The sequence below is a fragment of the Stegodyphus dumicola genome, chromosome 12, assembly GCF_044657685.1.
Source record: "Stegodyphus dumicola isolate Sdum_Otavi_A_Nest chromosome 12, ASM4465768v1".
In the NCBI taxonomy this organism is placed as follows: Eukaryota; Metazoa; Arthropoda; class Arachnida; order Araneae; family Eresidae; genus Stegodyphus; species Stegodyphus dumicola.
The window spans coordinates 32,531,479-32,558,338 of record NC_140779.1 but is presented as its reverse complement, the minus strand read 5'-3'; the positions used below and the strand labels follow the sequence as shown (position 1 = coordinate 32,558,338).

The 26,860-nt window shown below is 34.7% G+C and overlaps 1 protein-coding gene across 1 annotated transcript in view; it reads left to right on the top strand.

The window, feature by feature from the left end:
- The window catches only part of LOC118187287 (uncharacterized), a 69,911-nt gene extending 59,796 nt beyond the window's left edge, over window positions 1–10,115 (top strand). The window contains exon 3 of the mRNA XM_035357479.2: window positions 6,647–10,115. Coding sequence (XP_035213370.1) covers window positions 6,647–6,674 — 28 coding nt within the window. The 3' untranslated portion in view covers window positions 6,675–10,115. The remainder of the gene's footprint in view (window positions 1–6,646) is intronic.
- Window positions 10,116–26,860: the final 16,745 nt, after the last annotated feature.

Below are 26,860 nucleotides of genomic sequence, written 5' to 3'. Positions count from 1 at the left end.
AAACATTAAAATTTTGTAAATCGAAGCATTAGAACAGGAAATAAACGCATCTCTTATCCTTCTTTTAAGGGCAAGAATTGAGCATTTTAAATAGCGAAAGTTTCTAAAGTAAAGTTTTCATGCCATAGAGCAAACGTTTTGTATTTTAGATCAATAAAAAATGTTGATCAATACTGGACTTTAGTGAAACCTTTTTTTTTTTAAATATATGATGGGCATTAACCATTTTTAGGCTTTTGTCGCTACAAAGGCCACAAGTGGTGGTCATTTTATTATGGAAGCATCTGATAGGCGGCAGCCATCTTATGAGGGTGGAGTATACTAGGAAGAAGTAGGTGCCAGATCTGGCTAACAATAGAAGTTACACGGTTAAAATGCCCCTTTTAACTTACTTTAATTTAACTTACTTTACTTTTAACCTAACCTTTTAAACTTTAATTTAACTTACACGGTTAAAATGCCCCAACCTCTAGATTCGATCCAAGGAAGCATACCTCTCTCCCCGATAAACCCAGACGGACAGAAATGCACAACGTCTGGGTAAAAATAACGCTCAGTCAGTGACACAATCGTCAACAAAGAGAGTACAAGTCAAGAGAATCTGTCCTCCAGTGTTGACCAGGGCAGGTTTGGCTATATCTTGACCATGTAGCGTCATCACTACCAAGGGGCAAACAAGACAGTACCATAAGGTCCCTGCCGAGCCTGACCCTTACCACCACCGTATAAATTACAGTAATTTACCAACTTACCACCACAGTAGTTTACCACCGTGTAAATGATGATTCAAGTCACTGTGAAGACTGATTATTTACCCCAGTAATCGAATCTGTCTAGGTACTGGTCGCCAGGGGTTGCCCCCGGGGTAAAGTCCCCATATGAGGGGACAGACAGTTTACATCCATGCCTCCTCCACGATTCGAATCCGGGCTTTTCGGTATCGCAGTCTGCTCTTCTAACCACTATCCGTCTGAGCGGCCATTTACTAAAACGTAAATATTTAAACTTGTTGATCACGTGGTATAATGATAATGTTGAGGTTTCTAACATACTTTGAAAGAAACAAAGTTACAGCAATAAATTTATCAATTTTAAAAATATTTTTATTACTGTGTAAAATTCAGATTGAAAACGTATGTTTATTTAAAATTTTCTGAGTATAATTTTTAAAAGTAAAACACTCAGAATTCTTCACGAATACTGCTTTGAACGAGGAGTTATTGAATTTTAATACGTTATATGTTTCGTATTGCATTGCATTAGCTCATATCACGTACACATTCTGTGTTATAATTCTACCCTTCTATTGAAGCAGAATTTCACAATGATGTATAATTTTCACGAAATAATTACACAGAAGATCTCAAGTCGCGCGCAAAATATTGCTTGTGCTTACAATTTTATTATCCTAGCTATCGGGAGCATGTTTTTATAAAATGTAAAATTTGATGTAATTGATTATTATCTTATCTCTTTGAATGAGATCATAATAAGGTGTGGGAAACTATAGCCTAGAAAGAAAACGTTCGGTCAGCAGAGTAGCCTCCACGATCCATCTCAGTGCGCACGAGACCTCATTTTCAGCTCTGATTGCTGCGTTGGAGACGATGACCAGAGAGTTCCCGTCGTTCCATCGTCGATTGCACCCACCTTCTCTGGTATGACAGCTTACGCACGAAATACTAGATGATACTCAAAGTACTCCAAATCAGTTTAATTACCGAATTATTTCCCACGCAGTTTACTAGCTGATACGTTACTTATCTCCAAAAATATAATATCTGGATCTCAATTTATGAAATTCCAGGTATATTTTATCAGTATTTTCAACCTGCAGGCAAATCTTCGTTTTTTAATGTTTCTAAGGACTCTTTCATATTTGACTTACCTATTTCACAGTCAACTCTCAATTGTGGGAGGTAATAAATACTCGGGTATGTAAAGAAAAGCAAAAAAAGATGGTCCTCCATTATTGTAATTAATATGCGGGTACTATGAAACTGAATTCTTCAAAGATTTTTTAATGAGCGAAATACAAATACAAAATAAAGCTAAAGTAAATAACAACAACAACAACAACAACAAAAAAAAAAAAAAAAAAAAAAAAAAAAAAAAAAAACCACACAAAAAAAGGGGGGGAGGGGGAAAGAAAGAAGGAAAAGAAAATCTGAAAGGCTTTCGATTTTAAATTACGGCCAAAGGCGCATTTCTTCAATGTATGTGTGACCTTTATTTATCAAATATTACGTTCTTCGCACTTAAATCATAAAATTCAGTTCAAGAGCAAAATCGCAAAATAATTTTAAAATGAGCATATCTTTAGAATTTCCGATACACACTCTCAGGCGCTGGAGATAAATTTTTTTTTTTTTTTTTTTTTTTGTAGAACATTACCATTGCTCTCTTCGAAATCCTTGAGTTTGTTAATCAGAAATTCGTTAAATTTTGACAAAATCGATAATAAAACAAATTCCAAATTTCAAATGCTCATATTCGCAGTAGGATTACGTCATTCGAAATTCGATGGCTCTCTGTACCGTTGTTTTATCGCAAGACGAGAAACATACATACATTTATGCAAATTCTTCATTATTTAATTTCTTCAAATATAATACACGACGATAATATTTGGTGGCAGCAGTTTGAAAAGTGAAACGGACATTCCGAGTGATTCGACGCAAAATCGCAAAAGGAAAACAACAGTCCCTCAGAGACAGACCCCCTATGGACTAATAAACATTTTACATAGATTTACAGTTTTTCTATTGAGAAAAATCTGTTTCGTACAATTTTGGTTTTGGTACCTCTTCCCACAATGAATGAAAGCTGAATTAATACTGCATAGCGCAAGGCTACAGCACAATGGATGAAGCACAGGGCAGGGCTATACTATTATACAATCCCTAACCCATTTTAAATATTCATATTACTTTATTTAATTGTCTCCATTGTCCTATCTTTGCTATTTCACCTGATTCCTCGCTTTCCACTTCGAGCTATTTTTCTGGTCTCTCTCAACATGAAACGGTTGGTCTGATAAACGTTTTCGCAGCGGTGAATCTCTGCAATCAGAACATCTTAATCTGGTAGTCTTTAATCTTATGATCTTGATTATATAGTCTTCGTCACCATCCACCTATACGAGTGTGTTTCTTTACTTATAATTTAAAGCCTAATGATGTTGTCTCTTCATCAGAAATTTCTTTATATATTGATATCGAGAATATTATTTTACGCTGATAAATTAGTGCTAAATTTTTAATAGCATTCCAGACATTTAGAAAACCTCCATTGATAGGCTGGATAAGACCGCTACTACTGGTAGCACGATTCGGGTTCGAATCCCGGTAAACAGCTTATCTTCATGGCCATTTTCGTGAATTTCGTCATGCGCAACGTGAATGCATGGCAGCTTTCCTTAGGAATTCTTCAAGAAGGCATTCCACCCTTCAGTTAAACAGTCGGAAGTTTCTTTGCGGTAACTAATTAAAGGAAAACCAAGTCCGAGAGATTAAATAGTATTCGATTCTACTGAGATACGTTGCAAGAAACCTTATGTGGTTTAAAAAAAATATCAAAATTATTCCCGTATTAACCACTTGAAAGCTTTTAGTGGGATGACTCTCGAATAATACGCTAGCAGATATTAATGATTTCAGTGTAATTGTTAAGATTTGGCTGTTTGAGAATAAATTCACTTATTCTAGTTGATGATCATAAGATATGAAGAGCGTATACGAGCCAGTTTCCCTTAAAACGTCTTCAATGAAGGCCACCCTCCCCATAAACAGGTAGCCCTCGTATGCTTTACCGTAATCAAATAAGCCAAACATGGCGACACTAAGATAATGCGAACCAAGGGACTTCTTTGGACTTGTACTCGAATTTGTCGTACTATAGTTCGACCGTATGAAGCGCAACCCTGGTTGGCATTCTCCCAAAACACATAGACTCGTCCAAAAGGGGCGGTATTACTTGCTGCGACGTTAAAGGTCTTCTCTTCTCTGGAAATAGCTATGCTAGAGGGAAAGAAATTCCCCATCCTTCCACCCTATTTTGAGAATAATTCGGTCCGAATGGCGCATGCGTGTTTGCGCTCATGGTCGCGGATGAGGCGTTCGAGTTATACTACTTGGCTTAAATTAGAAAAACGTGATATAGTAAAAAATAACTGATCATTAAAGCGAATGTGGCTTATCTTTGTCATTACAACAATGATCTTAGTCATTACAATTATCTTATCTTAGTCATTACAACGTCACTTTCTTGACAATTTTGTTTCTTTCGTTTTGCGTATACATATCTTTCGCAACGGTGATTTAAAATGAAAAAAAAAAAAAAAAAAAAAAAAAAAAAAAACATTTTTAATGGCCTCTTGAAAATGATTAATCGTTTTTTACATAACATAAGTTGTATAATCGAAATTTTAGTTGAAGATGAAATATGTATATTTTATTATGAATATTACTATACCACAGAAATTTTACATTATTATTCTGTTTTCTATTAAACTACATTACATAAGTTTCATTTTAGCGTCCTTTAGATTTTATGTGAAATACTTTTCGTGAAATAACACTACTCACTGTACTTCTAGAAAAGAATCTAAATATCCTTCGTATACGTATATTGTTAAATTCCGATTTCCCTAGATTAAGGACCATGATTTTTAAGCATATTTGTCCCATTCCTGTCTTAATAAATCATTAATGATCAATCTAGTTTAAAATATGAACTGGAAATGTATGAATATAAAAGTTCTAATTTAATTTACTTGGTTGATTTCATTCTGCTTTTGTGTATGTTTTATTCTAAGTCACCGAAACTCTGATTTAGAAGACCACTCTATCGTTTTTCTCATATATGTTTTTTTCTTGAACAAAATTACCAGGCTTTCAAAAAGATCGCAATATTTAATTACTTATTTTTAATGTGATAGACATAATTTTTTGCAGTTGTGGGGAGTCATTACGTTATTTTGATGCAGGGGAAGTAAAAAATGAGCAATGCCCTTGTCAGGACTCTAACAGGACCTCTCGTATACACGCCGAGTGTGCTACCGTTACACCACGAAGGCATGTTGGAATGAGGAAGAAAATACCTTATATGCTCCCCCTTTTTTAAAACGCATTAAGGGCCTCAACCTCCAAATGTTTTTGGTCACGAATTATTGGCCACCACCTTTTAGTTAGGGCGCCACTACAGAGGCATTAGGTTTGTTTTGGGGAAAGTAGGAGACTTGAAAAATGAGGAATGCCGTTGCCGGGACTCGAACTTGGACCTCTCAAACATGAGTGTGCTACCGCTACATCGCTAAGGCATGTTGGAAGGAGGGAGAAAATACCTTATTTTTAGAAGTATTATAGTGGAAATGATACTGAAATTAGTAAGAAGAAAAATTAAGCATTTTCTCCTTTGTCGGAGAATATTTTGTTTATCATTGATAACGGGACTCGATTTCCCACGAAACGGGAATTGATATTTATGATTTAGTTTCTTTCATTATAACGTAACTACGAATCAAATTCTCTCAGAAAATCTGATGATACCATTTTTAGAATAAATATCCTATTCTACTTTATTATAACAATTATAGAGTTAAACCTGACTTTTGAATGAAGGCAAATATTTGAAAATTTGCATAGAAAATGTATAAAAATACAGTTAAATTTTATTCATTTGCAGATACCTTAAAGAGATTTTAATAAAGTCTTTGCATTTGAAACACACTTTGATTCTTGAGTTAAAATCGCATGCACTCTAGATCTTGAGTCATTAGTCTTCAAACTTAGGAATGTATATGCATTTAAATTTAATTCATTTTTAAGGTCTTCAGTAATGTTTTTCAAAACATATTTCTCTGGTGCTATGCTGCTGATTTCTCTTGCATACTGAAATACTTCTAATGATTTTCACATCAAAGATTAATTTAGATTAATATTATAGCAAATTAATTAATATATACCTTTATTTTTAATTGTAAAAAAATAAAATTTTAAAATTAATTGGTACTTTGTAAATGCTTTAGATAAATACAAGGAGTTTCAATCTAAACGGATTTATGTTTTTTTGTGAACCAGTAATTCATAGTTTAATATACAGATGGGTGGCTATAATAGCATTACATATTAAAATACTGCTGTCCAGATTAAAGACAGAAATGTCGGCTCGTTTTTCGGTGTTTTTAATATATTTGATATAGTCTATATATTTATAAAATGTCATACATTTGGCTAGTTTGACGAATTTTCTTTTAAATATATTATGCTGTTCCAGTGGTATTATTGCAGTACAAAGGAATTTAGGTATTTCTGTTTATTTAGTAGAGAATACAACTGTTTTCTACTTAACTGTCAGATAAATTTACAAAGGTTTAAATTTATATCGCAGTTGTGTAAGCAATTAAATATAAATGTAGATCGAGTATGGAACAGAAATAATTTGCAGGTAGAGTCTTCTTTAAGGAAATTTTAGGTTTAAGTGAAAATAAATAATTTCTGAAAAAAAAAAATTGATTCACTTAATTAAGATATTTATGACTTTCGGAACTTAATTTATTGGATTAATTATCATATGCTTTGCAAATGTTTGTTTTAGTTAATTGCTTGAGCGTTTTAATTAAAACTTTGCATTTTTCTACTTCCAGGTACCACGAAAAGAAGCACGAATGGTGATTTGAATCAACGAGACATCAACTAATGTATAATACCTTCACTAATATCCCTCGTGTTTGAAAATTGCAGGACTTTCAAACGAACGAGAGTTGAGCTGCCAAAAGCAACCTTTATCCTTTCTTTGTTAGAAGGGATTTCTTGAGAACTTTTGTGTACAGTGTACGCTTGTAATTTGGAAGCTGTTTCTGCGGCCTAATTCAAGAAGACCGTTCACCAGTTCCCAGTAATGCTTGTTTTGGGTCGCAGATAATGGAAAAGCCAAATGTGTTTAATGTATTATGTATCTATAACCACTTGCGTTTAAAATTTTCGAAATTTATTTCGATATAATAATGCTAAGTTGTGGCTTTAGTAGCAAACATAATGAAGAATGATTCTTGAATCCACTAATAATTTAATATTAAAAGTCCTACATAAGAGAACACTTAAGATTTTATATTAAAATTTTATCAAAATAAAATACAGCGTATAAAACAACGATACACAGGACAGAGTATAAAACAACAGCCTATAAAACAACGATACACAGGACAGAGTATAGAACAACAGCCTATAAAACAACGATACACAGGACAGAGTATAAAACAACAGCCTGTAAAACAACGATACACAGAACAGCAGGTATAAAACAATGGCACACAGTAACAGCGTATAAAACAACAGGGTATAAAACAACAATATAGAATGCAGTTTTTAATCCACTATATTGTTTTTAAAAGAGTCATTGAAATAATACATATTGGGTTGGAATTGTAACAACTGAGAATCAAGTACAGAGAGTTAATTTTACCTCACAATCATAATCAGAATAATTGAAACACACAACTTGGAATAATATAAAAATATTCTTATTTCATGGTTTTTAGGATTTCGAAGTCGCTAATACGGTCACCTAGGTGTACTTGGAGGAAAGAGAATTGCTTTTATATTAAAGTTTTCACTTCGAAAGTGGCAGCATTTAGCCGAAGTGCAAACAGGGACAAATTCTACAAACTCAGTCAAGGTTCGCTGCTTATTTATATCTTCAAGGAATAATAAGTAGAGTGAATTATTGAGGGAAATAAATCGACCTAATTTTTAAATATGTTTTCAGGAAAACCAAATTCGTTTGGCTCTTGGATATTACAGATCTCAGAACTGAAATTAGACGTAAAGTAACTTTGCTTTCTTTTTACCTAACATTAAACGAAGCATTGCGAAACTGTACTAAGGAAAAAATGTTTTTATGGATTTGAACCGTATAAATCCTAAATGAAATTTATTCTAAATAACTGTTTTATTATAAATAATTTACTATTAATTAATAAGGAGCTAATTATTCTTTTAATATACAGCCAAAAATGGTATTGACAATAATGATTTTGCAGATACAATTGTAAAATTCCTTTTTCTAATCATAATGCAGTATATGTCATTTGTAAATAAGTGTCAATTTATTGAAATGAATTTGAAGTCTGGGAACAGAAGGAAAAAGTGTAAATTTTCAGTGTAATTTCTAACCTTTTGAAGTTGTATAGTTAGTTAAATTTATATTATGACTACACTTAAAAAGGTATGACTATACGTAAAAGAAGAAAATATTGGTTATGATACGCTACCTCACAGGAAACCTTCAAAAACCTTCGGAAAGTTTAAAATTAATTTTTAAAACAGAGTTAAGAACGAACTTAACTATTTGTTCTTTGAACTGCTCTTTGATTTTTTAGGCTTTCAATTATTATTATTTACAAAATAATGTGTTGGATTAGAGTGGAATATTTAGTTAAGGGTAAATGTGCGATAATAACTGTCAAGATGTGTATTAGTTTTCACTTAACTCAGAATCACCGGAAATGTAATGCAGAGGTCTTACAGTCTTCTTCTCTACTGTCAGAATCTTGAAAGGATATGCGAATCGAACAAAATACCCCACTTCACAAAGACACTTTAATCACACATAATCACGATTGTAATCCGAACCTAAGCCTAACGACTTGTCGTTGCTCTCACCACCATACCGTCTGGAAGAGTCAAAAGTTGAGAAAACACCTCTCCTACATTTCAGTCCAAATATTTACATATTTTGGAGAAATTTTCCAAAAACTCTTAAAGTAAGATTTATTGTATTAATTTCCAAGTTATATTTTGTTCGTCGATATCGGTTTGAGGACTTTGTTGATTGCTAGTATCTGTGTGATTATAATTCTTCGGTTCAAATATTATATAAGAGTACAGAAAAGAACATATTTATTATAGTTTAGAGAAGGAATGCACATGATCAATTAGGAAAGAATTAAAAAAATTAAAAATGAGTAGTTTTAATTTTTATCGATCATAGGAAATGTTTTTCAGCCATTCCTGATAGTCTTAAATAATATGATATTTAAATAAATATTAATTCCTATCAAATAATTTGTTAAAATTAAATTTTATTATATTTATTAACTATTATTGTAACCATGAATTATTGCCTCATATAGTACCTTTAGCAGAAAAACCTCAAAACAATTAAAATATTAAAATTTTTTTAAGTTTCTAAAATTTTCTTTATTACTATTAGAAAAAGACAGTTAATTATTTTAATTATTCGGCTTGTGATTTGTCTTTTGACTGTAACTATTTTAAATAACAAAAAGTAATAATAAAAGCAGGCAAAACGGAATACCAAATATATAAGCAACATATGTCTCATATGTTGGTCATATGTCCCATATGTTGGTACGGTTACATATAATTTAAGTGGTTTAAACATTTGTATAACTAAATTTTATCATGAGTTACATTTAATAGTTAGTAATAGTATTTTTAATATTTAAATATTAAAACAGGCCCGTTGTACAAAGTGTATCAAAATATTATTTGTATATTTTCTTTTGTTATTTATCTTCTGATTTGTACAGCGCTTTGTAAAATGGTTTCCTTTCATTTATGGTATTCGAAAGATTGGGAAATTCTGAAAGTTTGGCCGTAGAAATTTGTTATGCTGCTTCAAATATTCATTGGTAAGCTAAATATGCTTTGTAAAACTAACTAAAGCTGTTTTATATCCAGAAAAAATTACAAGTGTCTTTAGTACTGTAAATTTCAGAAAAAAAAACTGCTCTTATGCATTTAGTAATTATTATCAAAAGCGAAAGAAATTTCATTAAGAAAAAAATAACTCAGACAATTAGAAAATAGAAAAATTTATATTACTGAACTGAGTGTTAACAAATTTCTGCGGCATTCCTAGTTTATTTTAAGGGCGACATATTCTGTTAAGTTTTGGTGGGAAACTGTAAACCCTTTTGCACTTTCATTTAAAAGAAATTAGAATTGGGATGAATCGTTGAAATACTTTTGAGAACACGCATTTTACTTCCTCTTGTGACTGCAAGTGGTGAATGATATCTTTTGTAAATATATTTCCTATATTACTATGTAATTAATATATGTTTTTGATAATAAATATTTGCTATTAAATGGGTGTAGTTTTTTATAGCTGTCCACAACTGCATCCACCGTTTTTCCTTTTAAAATTCACTCATGTCCATTAATTAAGGATAATTCGGAGTCACGCGAATATCGAACTCTAAAATAAATATATCACCTGTAAAATCACTACACACATCTTCAAGAATCATATGCAAATTTCAGGAAGTAACCAGATGACACCGATGGTACGTCACAATGACGAGAGTGTAAGAGAGTGATATATAAGGAATACAGGGAAAGTAAAATTGTTCGCAGGCACTTTATAAGCATTTCAGTGCAATAACCGAATAGTTATGACACAAAGGACGCATTTGGATGATTTTTTACGTGGTAGAATTATCGACCGTCTGGAATGTGGGCGTACCCAACTGGAAGTATCAGACGAATTTGGAATTACCCAGAGTGTCATCTCCAGGCTTTGGCAACGATTCCAATATAATGGTAATGTGAGTAGACGTTACAGCACAGGTCGCCTCAGAGTTACAACGCCGAATGAGAACCGGTATTTGGCAGTTACTGCCAAAAGGAACAGGCGGAGCACAGCCTCAGACCTGTCTCGTCAGCTCTCTTCAGCCACTGGTACGACAATTTCAAGGCAATACTTTATAGAGCACTTGCATCAATAAATTTCTGTTTTAAAGCTAAAGAATAACATAAAGAGCTAAAAATTGCCAAACAAAAAACTGAAATATATTTTTTCATATTAACAGAGGAAAATGCTGCGATAGTCTCTGAAATTAATGACATCTTTTTCATAAATTCTGAGAAAGAGAGAGGTATTTTTCTCATTTCTGAAAAATGCTCATTAGCATTCACTTGACACTAGTGACTATAACTGAATTATCTTGGTAGCATCGAAAAGATTCTGAAGTATTTTCTCTTTGCTGTTTCATTTAAGAATGCATACAAGGATATTAAGGCAATGTTAATAACATCGAGTATCACAAAAAACACATACAAATGTGGCAATTTTATATAGTCTGTTCGTAAATTATGACACTTAAGAATTTCCACGCAGACCGATTTTGTATTTTAATTTTATTACCATGATCCCACAAAAACAAACATCTGAAGAGCTAAAAAGTAGAACATGCTTCTTCATTCTGGAGATAGGCTATTTCATATTTATTTGAATTAAAAATAATGCCATATATTAACATTTTAACCTTTAATGTTGAATAAATAAAAATTTAACGCGAGAAAATTTTGTTTAGAAAAATTCAAGCTTTTGACTCTGGTAACAATTTCAGCCTTCCTTTTTTTTTTTTCTGCATTTCGTTTCTGAGCTTAAAATAATATTGGACAAGTCAATAGTTCAGTTAAATTCATATTTAAAAATAAAAATACTTTACAGAAGAACACCACACTGGACTGTATCACTATCGCTTAATTTTGTTTTTTTTTCAGAGAGCCATATAATTAACATCTCTCGATGACGCCTCAAAAACACACTTGAAAAAACTCAGCAGAAGTGGCCGCGAGGTGGCGCTACAAAACAAGCGTCGGCGTCATCTTACGGCGCGTTTTGAACGCAAAATATTATACATTTTTTTTTCATAGATCGCGCTCAATAACTATAAACAAGAAAATATGAAAAATTATAATGTACATCTGTAAAAGATTACTGTTTGAATAAAATAAAATTTAAAAAAATACAAAGCGAAGTTTGCAATCTGTATGCTTCTGAACAATTTCATCAATATGATTATAAAATTTTATTTTAAATGCAGACGATAATATATATAAATAGTAGAATTATACATTTTGTAATAGGTATAACATATGGAGTTAGAAATTCATTTCGTTTATTATACTAACTAGAAAGCCCGGCGGTCATACGAAATGACCGCTGTTCTAGATATTATAAATTTATTATAAACAGATGATTGCTAATGCAAACAAATGTTCACGTTCACACTGATACGCTCAATTTGCGTTCAGCTGAAAATTCAATTTAAAATACAATGTCGTAATAAAATAGGGGCAAAATGTTAAACTCTTTACGCGAAAGGATATTTAGCATAGGAGTTTGGGTAAATCTACCTGATGAGATGTACTACGCGCAACTCGTTAGTTGGTTTCGTCTCCTTCAATTTCTCAATGTTTGCAAGTTTCTAGGTAATTCATATGTAAATATAGTTAAATGCATAATAAGCAACACTTGTATGAATTAAAAATATTTAAATGTTCTTAATTACCATGATAATTTAATTAAAACAATAATAACTGCATGTATGGTATCAGTGTACATGGACTATTTGAATGCCGTAGCAACTTCACCCCCTTCGCTAGTACAGTTAGGCAAGCAACCAATAAACTATCGGCGACAAACAGACACTTAAGCCGCATATAATAAAGATGTTAAAAAACATCATTTGTTGAAAAAAGGGTTATTCAGAAGAACACACGAAATCGTTCCCTTTGTTATGCTGATGAACTGTGTATTTTTAAAACATAGAAAATAAATGAAAGAACTTATGGCCTCTCAATGAGCAGTAACTTCCGTTCTTTATTTGTAAGCCTAATTTGTAGAAACCGCTAAATAAAAACAATAACACTGATTCGGGCTTGACTATTTTCCTTATCCAGAGCAATAATGCCATAATATCAATATATCGAGCCTTTTTGGGATATATTGAAGGACACATACCCTGCTCATACAGCCAGCCCGTTCGTGCGATTATAATCTCGAACAGAACTACCAGTATTCAGGGATTTTACTACTCGGCCGCAGATGGGATTGAACTTAGAGAGCTTCAAAGAATATTATTTATCAATTGAAGAAGTAGGTTGTAGGGTAGCTTTTTCAGATGGAAAATTTTAAACTATTAGCAAGGCTGACGACGATTATTAATTGGCAGTTTCGAAATTTCTTCTTTCTTCACTAAGACTCATTATTTGAAATTTTAACAAACATCATTCAGCTTTCAAATTTCGGCAAACATCATTCTTGCCAGCGCAATAATTCATGGTAAAAAAAAAAAAAAAAAAAAGAAAAGAAAAGAAAAAGAAAAAAGAAAGAAGAAGAAGAAAAAGAAAACAATAAATTTCTCGAAAATAGTAAAGAACAAAATCACAAATTTCGTTAGTAGGAAAAACCAAAGGAAATAAGTTGAGATCATAAAAATATGCACTAAAGGTGTGGTGTATTTAATTATGGTAAAGCACACTAGGGCTATCTGCCTAAGAGGAGGGATGCCTTTCGTGGAGGACTTTCTAAGGGAAACTGGCTCGTATACACATTACACATGGGGAAAACCACGAATATGCACTAAAGAGAAAGGACTCTGTGGATGTTAACAAGACAAATGTGATGGCGTTTTGCATAGAATCTGCTGTTTAAATTGCTAAGAAAAGAAATTTTTTAAAAAACTTATAAATAACAAAAGGACAGAAATAATATCAAAGCAGCAACTTTCAAATAACTAAGTTCTTGATTGAAAAAATATTAACTGTAAGAAAAAAAAAATCTGAAAGGTTTCAGATTTTAAATTACATCCAAAGGGGCGTTTTTTAAAATTTTGTGTGTTACCTTTATTAATTAAATATCATGAAAATTCAGTTCAATAGCAATATCGCAAAATAATTTTAAATTGAGCATATCTTTAGAATTTCCAATACGCAGTCTCACGTGCTGGAGATAAAAATGTTTTTTCTGTACAACGTTGCCATTGCTCGCTTTGAAATCCTTGAGTTTGTTACTCAAAAATTCGTTAAAGTTTTCTAGAATATGAAATCGATAATAAAACAAATTCTAAATTTTAAATTTGAGCTTTCAGATGCCCATATTTGCAGTATGATTACGTCATTCAAATTTTGGTGGCTCTAGGTACCGTTGTTTTATCACAATGCGAGAAATACTTATATTTATTTAATTTCTTCAAATGTAATGCAGAGCGATAATATTTGGTGTCAACAGTTTCAAAAGTGATACAGCCGTTTATAGTGTTTCAACGCAAAATCGCAAAACGAAAACAAAACAATATTCCCTCAGGGACAAAGTCCCTTTGGACACACACACACACACACACACACACACAAAAAAAAAAAAAAAAAAAAAAAAAAAACTGATAGGTTTCAGATTTTTAATTACGTCCAAAGGGGCGTTTTTTTAACATTTTGTGTGTTAGCTTTATTTATTAAATATCATGTTCTTCGCACTTAAACCATAAAATTCAGTTCAAGAGCAATATCGCAAAATAATTTCAAAATCAGCATATCTTTAGAATTTCGGATACACGGTCTCGCTCGGTGGAAATCAAATTTTTTTTTTTTTTTTTTTTTTTTTTTTTTTTTGTGTGTGTTCAACGTGGCCATTGCTTGCTTTGAAATTATTGAATTTGTTAATAAAAATTCTTTTTGAGAATAGATTATAAAACAAATTCCAAGTTTGGGCTTCCAGATGCCCACATTTGGGTGGAGACGTATGTTATTCGAAATTGGATGGCCCTGAGTACCTTTGTTTTATCAGAGTGCGAGAAGCGTACATACATTAATGCAGATTCTCAATTGTTTAATTTTTTTCAGTATAATACAGGGGTCTAATATTTGGTGGCAACAATTTAAAAAATTATTCGCCGCTTATAGTGAATCAACGCAAATTGCCAAAAGGAAACTTTCTGGGCAAATTCCCCCTTTGGGCTAAAAATGTTGTATCTAAAATGTGAAGGTGTGGTGTATTTAATTATGGCAAAGCACACTAGGGCTATCTGCCTAAGGGAAGGGATGGCTTCGTGGAGGACTTTCTAAGGGAAACTGGCTCGTATACACGTTACACATGGGGAAAACCACGAAAACACCCATGCAGCCAGCCTGTTCGCGGGATTCGAACCTCGGACCGAACTACCAGTGTTCAGCGACTTTACCGCTCAGCCGCTCTAAAATGTGAAGGAAACGAAGTGAATTGCCAAAAGCAAGAAGATGCTATTTTAACAGTGAGCTGAATAGTCGGTGAAATACTCGCATTCTTGCGAAATTCGTAGTTACTGAATTATTTGCTAAATAGTTTGTCTGCTTTAAAAGAGTGGAAGAACCTCACCGATAAAGAAAAAAGAAATTGATGGTAGGCTGTCTCTTTTAAGATGGCATGTTCTTAAAAAGCAGCTGGTGTTTAATGCGTAGAATTACTAACTGAAGATTGAAGATGTTATAAAGCAAATTAAACAAACAAAAGATTTTATACAGACATAGATTTTAATTTTATTTATTATTGTTACGAATTTGGTATTTAAAAAGCTAATGTTAGTTCAATTATAAATTAAATGGTTTTATCTCTCGCGCAGTGCAGCGCGTGACGAATATTAAAAGAAAGCTAAGCCGGAAAATTGAAAATACAAGAGCGCGTGCATTAAATAAATAAATATCTCTTTTTGATTTCGAGAAAGTACTGGAAAATTCTAGCGCGTGATTTTAAAATCTTATAAAAGGAGGAAAACATCTCAGTTTGTAAAAGTTGCTTAGTTTGTTGTTGTTTAGAAAACTACTGTTGTTGATTGTAGCGAATTCGCGGATTAGCGTTCTTTAGCTGTTTTGAATTACGTTCTATTGGACATTTGAGTAGTTAAAAGAAACCTACTGTGAGATATTGTAATACTGCATGATAATTTGAGAAAATTTAAGCATTTTTGTTGTGATAATAATAACTTTTTGTTCATTTTTTTTATCGGACTTGTGCATTCATTTCATAACGAACCCGTACGCATGCAACAATTTTTGGTGTCAGAAGTGGGGTTTGAATGCCAGTAACAAGAGCGATGGAAGAACAATTGAGACAGCTCATTAGTGCTTTTGCTGCATTCCAAGAAAAGATGGAAGCTGGCCAAGCATCATTTAAAGAAGAGATGAAAGACTCTGTTAAAGCAGAGATTAGATCCGTTAAAGCAGAAATGAAATTGGGCCAGGAATCCGTTAAGGACGAAATGAAAGCCGTTCAAGCTGGTCAAGAAGAAATGAAAAGAGAAATTACTTGCATAATAGAAAATAAATTTGAAGCTATTGAAGGCAGAATTGACGCAGTTGAAAATAAAGTTGGACATATTGAAGAAAGAGTTTCTTCGGTGAAAGAAGAAATAGAAGAAAGAGTTTCTTCTGTAAAAGAACATATAGAAGGGAGAGTTTCTGCTGTGGAGGAACGAATTGAAGGAAGAGTTTGTGCCGTCCAACACCAAATCGAACAACAAATTGATGAGAGAGTTTCTGCAGTTGCCAAAGAAATGGATACTTTAAAGAAATTCGTAGCGTCGGCAGGAAGCAGGAGTGATGATTTTAAATTCTTACCAATGCCTGCTCGTCCACCTCTGAAGCTATCCACATATGATGGGAAGACCTCCTGGCAGGTGTATAAGACACAATTTTCTATCGTGGCGGATGCGAATGGATGGGATTCCCAAGCTAAGGCCTGTCATCTCGCCGCTTCTCTAAGAGCCGACGCATCGGATATCCTTCAGACTCTTCCCGAAAACAAAAGGTTAGATTTCGAAGCTCTGTCCGGCGCCTTGGAGTTGCGCTTTGGGGAGAAGTGTTTAAAAGACTACAGAAGGCTCCAATTAAAATCTCGTCAACAGAAGCCTACCGAAACACTTCAGGAGCTCGCCGCGGATGTTGAAAGGCTGTCCCATCTCGCCTTTTCGGAATGCCCGACAGAAACAAGGGAAATCCTGTCCTTGCAATACTTTATCGACGGCATCCGAGATACTGAAATACAGAAAGCTCTACGAATGGCGGATGTAAAAGATTTAAAAAGTGCTCTAGTGTACGCCATGAAATTTGAGGCAGCCCAGCAAGCCACTCGTCGAGACCGCCACCCAGTCAGAGCTGCTCAAGTCCAGGAGCCAGGGGATCAAGTCACCGCTCGACTTGACGATTTAACTAGACAACTGAACGCCTTGAGACGGAATATTGGTGAGAAGAAACCGACCGTTAAGTGCTGGAACTGCGGTGCTGAAGGACACATACGACGAAACTGCAAAACACCCCAGGGTACTGATGTTAAGACCGCTTCTAACAAGCAGCAGGGAAACTAATTAGTGGCCATCTCGCGGGGCGGAGGTTGCCAGATAATGAAAAGCCCCCGTTTAAAGCGCTTCAGATTTCTGCAGTGAGAGGCGGCAGTAATGGACTTTTCATAATAGGACATATTAATGGAGTTCCGTGCAATATGACTATAGATACAGGAGCCAACGTCACCATCATCCGAAAAGATTTGGCTCAACAACTAGGAAACAAACTTATCTGGACGCCGCCCTGCGTTACCCTCCAGACTGTGTCCGGTGAGAAGATCGACATCGACGGAAAAGTAAATGTTAACATCACGTTTGGAAGTGCCGCTTACCATCACACGGCATATGTAGCAGAGATCACTGATTCTTGCATACTCGGATTGGACTTTCTAAGGAAATACAATTTTTCCTTGGATTTTAAAAATAACGAATTGCATTCTACATCTGAGGACATAGCGTTATTTCTCGTTAATTATGAAGAAGTTAAATCTGTCCATAAAATCATAGCACAAGACTATATTACAATACCGGCAAGAACAGAAATTTTACTTCCTGGATCCATAGCCGAAAATAGAAATTTCCGCTACGGCATCATAGAATATCCCAATAACTGTAATATCCCAAAAGGAGTATTAGTAGCCTCAACACTCGTCGACCTATCCAGAACGGTTATCCCGGTGAGAGTCGCCAATGTAACTGAAAAGTCGAGAGTTATTAAGAAAGGTGAAGTGGTTGCAACATGTACTCCAGTAACCAGCGGTGAAAAAAAGAGTAACATCCCAGAATCCGTGTCCTCAGAGAACATTACATCGGAGATATTGCAGAATGCACAATTAAACGATAAAGAGAAAAATGCTGCCGATCGCGTCATTAAAGATCTTCAAGTTGTTTTCTCCCGCTCGTCTTCTGACGTGGGTCGAACTAGTTTGACACAACATAGAATAGATACTGGCGATCATCCCCCGATCAAGCAACATCCAAGACGTCTACCGTTTGCTAAACAGGAAGAGGTGCGAACACTGTTAAAAGATATGGAAGATGGCGATGTCATCGAGCCTTCAGCGAGTCCATGGGCATCTCCCATCGTTCTCGTCAGAAAGAAAGACGGCTCAACAAGATTTTGCGTTGACTATCGCCGGTTAAATGAGATTACGAAGAAAGACAGTTACCCTCTTCCTAGAATTGATGACATTCTAGACACTCTTTCTGGAAGCAAGTGGTTCTCAACACTTGATTTAAAGAGTGGGTATTGGCAGGTAGAAATCCATCCTGATGACCGAGAAAAGACGGCATTTACTACGGGACAAGGACTTTGGCAGTTCAAAGTGATGCCGTTTGGACTGTGTAATGCGCCGGCAACATTCGAACGTCTTATGGAGACTGTTTTGAAAGGCCTTTCTTACGAAGCCTGTCTGATATACCTGGACGATATCATCATCGTCGGAAAGAGTTTTGAAGAGCATCTAGAAAATCTTAGAAAGGTGCTTCAGAAACTGAAAGAGGCCAATCTGAAGCTGACTCCCGCTAAATGCAAATTGTTTCGAAAGGAAGTGACTTACCTGGGACATGTCATCTCTGCAGAAGGTGTGCGCACGGATCCTGAAAAGGTATCAGCGGTTAAATCCTGGACGCGTGCCGAAAATGTCCATCAGCTGAGAAGCTTCCTAGGGCTTTGCACCTACTATAGGAGATTCGTCAAGAACGTTTCTTCCATCGCAAGACCACTTCACAAGCTGACAGAGAGCAAACAAAGATTCTTGTGGACAAAGGAATGCGAGGATGCATTTAACAACCTAAACGATGCTTTAACATCTGCTCCAATCCTGACGGATCCTCAGCTCGACAGACCATTTATTCTCGACACCGACGCGAGCAATGAAAGTGTCGGTGCTGTTCTGTCCCAAGACATAGACGGCCAAGAACGTGTAGTAGCTTACTGGAGCAAGTGCCTGTCTAAACCGGAGAGGAATTACTGTGTCACAAGGAAAGAGTTGCTCGCCATAGTCAAAGCTGTAGAACATTTCCATCATTATCTACACGGCAGAAAATTCCTCCTCCGCACGGACCATGCCTCATTGGCCTGGCTTTTAAATTTAAAAATCCTGAGGGTCAAATAGCCAGGTGGATACAGAGACTCCAAGAATATGACATCACTATCCGTCATCGTAAGGGATCATCACACGGAAACGCCGACGCCCTGTCTAGAAGACCTTGCCAAGAAAGCTGCCGATATTGTTCCAGGGTGGAAGTGAAATACGAGCTGCTGACTCCGGTCTCAAGACAAATTACAACATCAACATCGGCTGATCAAGATCCGTGGAGTGATGATGAAGTCAGGAAAGACCAGCTGGAAGACCGCGACATTAAACCCATACTTGATTTAATAGAGTCATCAAACAGAAAACCTACATGGCAGGACATTTCTATCTGTAGTCCTACAACAAAACAATACTGAGCCCTCTGGGATTCACTTCACATTCGAAACGGCGTCTTATACCGGAAATTCGAGTCGGATGATGGGAAGACGTTCCGATGGCAACTGATACTTCCAAGATCCCGGATTCCTGATGTCCTCAAAGAACTACATAACAGCCCTACAGGAGGTCACTTTGGAATTATGAAGACCTTACAGAGAGTTCGTGAGCGCTTTTACTGGAATAATGCAAAGAATGACGTGCAAAAGTGGTGCCGATCTTGCGATGCCTGTGCAGGTCGGAAAGGACCGAGGAAACGCAGCCGAGGCAGACTGCAACGTTACAACGTAGGTGCGCCTTTTGAACGTATCGCCTTTGACATCCTGGGACCTCTGCCACGAACTGCTGATGGCAACAAATACATACTCGTTGTCATTGATTACTTCACCAAGTGGCCTGAAGCTTATCCTATTCCTGATCAAGAGGAAGTCACAGTAGCTGACGTAATGATACAGCACTGGATTTCCAGGTTCGGAGTGCCTCTTCAGTTACATTCCGATCAGGGAAGGAATTTTGCCTCGGCAGTAATCAAAGAACTATGCAAACTACTTGGCATTGACAAAACTCAAACGACGCCATTGCATCCCCAGTCGGACGGCATGGTAGAGAGGTTCAATCGAACCATCCTTAATAACCTCTCATTAGTGGTTTCCAGAAACCAACAGGACTGGGACAAGAAATTACCACTCTTTTTACTGGCTTACCGCAGTGCTGTCCACGAGACTACCGGCTATTCTCCATCACAGATGCTCTTCGGTCGTGACCTTCGTCTGCCTTGTGATCTATTGTTTGGCCGCCCTCCGGATGCTCCTTCATCGTCTGAGGAATATATTCAAGATCTCCAGGCCCGGTTTGAAGTGATGCACAATTTTGCACGAGAGCGAGTCAACTTGGCGACGGAGAAGATGAAGACCCGATACGACACAAGAGCTACTGAACATCAATTCCACGAAGGAGATAAGGTGTGGTTGTGAAATCCGACTCGACGGAAAGGACTTTGTCCGAAATTACAGTCACCTTGGGATGGGCCGTACACAGTCCTAAACAGGCTGAATGACGTCGTGGTTCGGATTCGTAAGTCTTCGAACTCTAAACCTAAAGTCGTTCATTACGACAGGTTAGCTCATTACTATGGCCATAGTACATAATGTAAATAATTGTAAATAGTATAAGACCATGGTCCATTTTGTTTTTAAATGTGTATTTGATTTGTATTTGATAGCATTTGATTTGTTTTATGTATTGCATTTATTGTTCATGTTGTTTATTATTGTAATGTAATGCTTATTAATGCATTTATGCCACAGTTGTAAGTTTAGCTTCCTGTCCAGGGATTGTACTGCCTGGGACGTGCAGTCCTTGGGAAGGGGGCAGTGTTACGAATTTGGTATTTAAAAAGCTAATGTTAGTTCAATTATAAATTAAATGGTTTTATCTCTCGCGCAGTGCAGCGCGTGACGAATATTAAAAGAAAGCTAAGCCGGAAAATTGAAAATACAAGAGCGCGTGCATTAAATAAATAAATATCTCTTTTTGATTTCGAGAAAGTACTGGAAAATTCTAGCGCGTGATTTTAAAATCTTATAAAAGGAGGAAAACATCTCAGTTTGTAAAAGTTGCTTAGTTTGTTGTTGTTTAGAAAACTACTGTTGTTGATTGTAGCGAATTCGCGGATTAGCGTTCTTTAGCTGTTTTGAATTACGTTCTATTGGACATTTGAGTAGTTAAAAGAAACCTACTGTGAGATATTGTAATACTGCATGATAATTTGAGAAAATTTAAGCATTTTTGTTGTGATAATAATAGATTTTTGTTCATTTTTTTATCGGACTTGTGCATTCATTTCATAACGAACCCGTACGCACGCAACATTATATTTATTCTTTCAAAATGTCTCTATATAAAATTCCTCGGTGATGTGAGAAATAAGATATATAATTTAAGATGTAGATTTTAGATGACATTCCCAGTAAATGTTAAATTTATAAATGAATTGCCAATAGTTGCTTGGTAAGTCTCTGGGAGGGAGGTAGAAAACAAAGAATGGTTTGGCATCAAAATTATTTGTCGGCATTCACAAACAATGGAGGCTTCATAATGTAATTTAGTAATGGACACATAGAGTAACGATATTTTGACCTATTTCAGAAGTCCAACAAAACTTGAAACCTTCAATTTTTTTTGTCTAAATTTTGCAATAGAATACAGTGCATTTTTGCGGAAATTCTAAGAGAAAATGAATAGAAATATTTTGATGCAAAAAGAATCCCAAAGTGGTAACAGAGGTTGAAAAAATGCGAAAAAATATGAAATTTACACACTTGTTCGATGCTTGTAAGGAAGTCAAATAAAAAATCTCAGGAATATAACTTCATAATTAAAGAATAAGTCGTGATAAATCCCCAAAATAAACTTGGAATTTTAAGCCGCGATTAATTTACTGCTCTCATGATAAATAGTAATTATAAGGAAGAAATATTGCCGTCTCTCTTTGAATGTAATAAATAAAAAGCATATTTTTAGAGTAATCTCTTAAATTAGTTCTGAATATTAAGACATTTTTTATAAAGTTTGTTAAAAATCTGCTCCAAAGTTTAGTGAACAGTGTCTCGATACTTGCTAAAAGCAAGCATTTTTAATTAAAATTAAATTCTTGATTAAAATCAAGAATGGCAAATACGCGACTTCCTGCAGATAGGTAGATCCAAATAGAAATCTTCCTTTCACCTCAAGGAATAATGTTAATAGTTCAATGAATAGTGTCTCGATACTTGCTAAAAAACAAGCATTTTTAATTAAGATTAAATTCTTGATTAAAAGCAAGAATGGCAAGTACGCGACTTCCTGCAGATAGGTAGATCCAAATAGAAATCTTCCTTTGACCTCAGGGAGTAGTGTTAACGATAATATTCTTTCATGAGCTTCGAGGACGAAACCTTACTTAGTTCATGGAGATGCAGGGTTTACTTCCGAGTATTTAATTTAAAGTACTTGTCGGCAACTTTGTGGTACCTGTTGTTTAAACTCACTACTTAAAATCAATTCTTCAGTGTTTGAGAATAGTTTCAGATGCTATTCAGCAAGCAGCAAGCGCTTATGGAAATTGACAGTTGATTATCGACATAAATAGATCAATTCAGAAGTTTTCTATCTGCTTTTGTATCACTTTCTTCAAATTAGACGTGACAACTTTGCATCGGGTTTTTGGGAAGATGACATACCGATGCGTTGAGTCTGCAGTTGGACAACTACGACCTTCAGTATTTGCTATTTGCCAAGAGTGGCTGGAAGCAGTACGTTTTCTTTATACTAGCGGGTGAGGAAGATGTCAACGTGACTATATGATAGAGCTGTGATTGAATTTTACGCTAAACTTTTGAATTTTATGCTAAACTTGGGAAGACCATAATGAAAACTTACACAATACCTAGATGCCATGCAACCGGGATAGTGGTTTATGCCATCCACCGGGTATATGCCTCCCAATTGGGATGGACTCTGACTGCAGTACCGAAACATCCGGCTCTAAATCCGGGGATTGTAAATGTTTGTAAATATGCGGCGGTTCGAAAGTTATCTCGAGAGGCTGCTGGTAGGAGAAAAGGCGTGGAAGGTCCTGAAATTCTTCCTCCTGGGTGCTCTCTCTCAAAGTGGGAGGGAGGAGGGCAGAACGTTAACTAAAGTCGCACCTGTATGGTGCCTAAGGCAACAGACACATTAGACTCCTTGCCATGATGAATGTTGTGGTCTTCTGCTGACCATAGTCAGACAAGTGAGATTTGTAACACCAACAACTGCAACACAATACCTATATGATGAGGTAAATATATTTAGAGTTATTTGAATGATAGAAATGCTTCAAGACCTTAACGAGCGAGGGATCATCTAAACACGTTCTGGCAGGTTATCCATTACAGTTAAGGATGTTAACTTTGCGTACTCTTGGATAAACACATAACATTTCTTATTATACAGATGTTTTTCAAAAATTTGCTAGAAAAATACTGATTTTGTTTCAGGACAATGCTAGTCTACTTTTAGTTGCTGAAGAAATATCAATTTCTTTGACACAGACATACTTTTATTAGAATTAAAAGCAGGTTTTCTATTCAATATTGGTGGTAAATTCGTAGACACAAATATGTTTCCCATGATCTTCTGAGAAAAATAAGAAAAACAGTTTTTATACTTGACTGAAAAAAAATTTATAAATTCAAAATCATAATAATAAGAAAAGTAACTAAAAAAAGAAAAAAGAAAAGAGATTAAGCTTCTTCATAGGCACTCACTATGCTTTTGCTATTTGTTACTACTGTCCCTTGATAAAATCCCTGAATATATGAATGTGATAAAATCTGTTTATAATATTATGTTTGAAAACACTTTTTTAACATATTGAAGAAATCAGTTAATGGGATCGATAATCAAAGTTAAAAAATCTGATGTGTACACCACATGACTTCCTTGTACGGAATATTAAATTATATGCATTTTTCCTTGCATTTCATTTAAACTGATTGGATTGAATTAAATCTACTTCATCGATTGCGCATAAACCACAATAGAATAAATGCACTCTTTAACATCCACTATATTTGTTTACCATAGCGACCCTCTGGCGCTAGGTTCACTTAACAGCGATATATTTCGTTCATATTATAACTCAGAATGCACAAAATTTATATCATTTGAAGAATTATCTAATCGTTGCCACACGTTCTATTCAAATACTATAATAAATCTAGACGATGTATAAAAGAAATTAAACAAACAAAACAAAAAAGAAACAGTTTTTCACAGACGATTCAGTATTTCTCATTCAATTAATTCAATTCTCACTTCCCGACAAGGCAAAATTACATAAAAACTCAAAATATCTATATTCAAAATTACGAAGTAAATCTGAAACACTTATTTCCTCGAATGAATTTTAGAACGGGTTAAGTGATTTAATTCGCAATAATAAAAAGCGGCGTTATCTTTGTTATTGCGAAGCTTACTTTCTCTAGATTGGCAACAAATCTACTATTCGGCTGTTTGAAATGTAAACAAATATAACAATAATAAATATAAGGCTTAACAGCACTTAAACAGCTTTTAAATTGTTGATAATACTACAAACATTGCTTAGAGATTTCCTAAAGGCATAAAATCCTTAACCGGAAGATAAGAACAACGTCATTCAATCATTTTTAAAGCAAAAAGTGCACAATTTACAAACATATTAGAGTAAAGAACCTGAGATCACTGAGCCGGGTAACAGAGCGGATATATATATAAATATATTTATATACGTTTGGTGCGGCCGATTGCAACCAAAATACGAGGTGCACATCTACATGTCATAGCAGTCCTATGTACAAAATTTCAACGTTCTGATTCTACTCGCTTTTAAGTTATGCGAGATACATACGTACGTACGTATAGACACCACGAAAAATTCTCTTCAGAATTCATTTTAAAGCAGTTTTATAATTTTTTTTGGAGGAAAAGAGTCTTTTATTCTGTCCTTACGTGCAGATGTCACGCAAAAACATCGTTAAATTTCATTCGATAGCGATGAAAATGGATATTTTGGTTGAAATGTGAATTCTCTTCAGAATTCATTTTAAAGCAGTTTTATAATTTTTTTGGAGGAAAAGAGTCTTTTATTATGTCCTTACGTACAGATGTAACGCAAAAACATCGTTAAATTGCATTCGATAGCGATGAAAATGGATATTTTGATTGAAATGTGAATTCTCTTCAGAATTCATTTTAAAGCAGTTTTATAATTTTTTTGGAGGAAAAGAGTCTTTTATTATGTGCTTACGTACAGATGTAACGCAAAAACATCGTTAAATTGCTTTCGATAGCGATGAAAATGGATATTTTGGTTGAAATATGCTGCCTGAAACTTTTCGCGATTACAATACTTCCATTTTACTTCGTACAAGGAAGTAAAAACAAATTCTTTAATTTTGTATTTTATGTAGCTGAGTCTGGCAGTTGTAGGAAAAAATGCATTGAAGCAGTATTAGCTCTTTCATTAGCTTCGAGGATGAAAACTTACTTAGTTCATGGTGATGCATATCTGATGAATATCATACACGCGTTTCGAAACAAGGCAGAGAGATTTTTCAGAATGGATGTACGCCTCTATAAAACAAGAGTTTAGACTTTCATGTAGTTTCATCTAACATAAATTTCTCATAAAATGTTTAAATATTTGCAAACGTATTATTGCCCCAGAATATCAGACATTTCTTCGGTTTCAAATGTTGCTAATTTATCCCCTTATTACAACAATTTATTAGTTCATTTTATTTGCATTTTGTTCAGGTACAAACTTTCGTTTATAAGTTCTTCATATTTTGAGCAAGTTGAGCAAGAAAAAACTCTCCAAAATTAATATAAATTACAATATATACTGAACAAAAATAAAGATTTAAACAAAATCGCTGCTATAAATGTCTATGGACAAACCTAGAGTATTACGATTAAAGTAATTATGGATACACACGAAAGCTTCATTTTCATAAAAAAAATATGAGAAATTTTTTAATAGAATGTTATTGCATTTCACTCGTTGTAAATTTAGAAGCGGTTGTATAATGCTTAATAATACGCTTTATGAAAAATATGCGTGGCAGGATATGCATTTATTGATTGGTTATAAAATAATTAATGTGTATGCTACTTTGCTTTAAATTTCATAAAATTATTTAAAAAAGATTTGGTTGTCTTGATTGAAAATTCTCGGGGACTGTAGTTTGGAGACCTCTCGCATAAAAAAACTTGCCTTGTTTCAAGGAAATACATAGTATTTTATTGGGCCAATAGATGGCAGCACCATATAAAAAAAAATCCTATTATTTTCTCCATCCGCTGACAGATGACAGCACTATACAATGTAAATGATAAAGATTGCTTAAATCTGTAATCTCTCTGTCGTGTGTTAATAGATGGCAGCACTATGCTCAATTAAAGGAGGAGTTCGAATACTGCAAAAATTTAAACACGAAGCGGAGAAATTCGGTGAAAATAGAAATAAGAAACGCGCCTTTTTCTATGATAGAATTGAGAAGCATTTAAAATAAAATTAAATATATATGTCGGCAACATGTCGGCCACTAGTAGGAATAATGACTGTCAACGCGCAGGTCACTACTGATAAACAACCTTTCTAGGTACCATTGAGCTTTTGTACAATTTCAATCTAAATACATCTAAATTTACCTCATACCAGTGACCCAACAGTTAATATTATGTTACCCTCAAC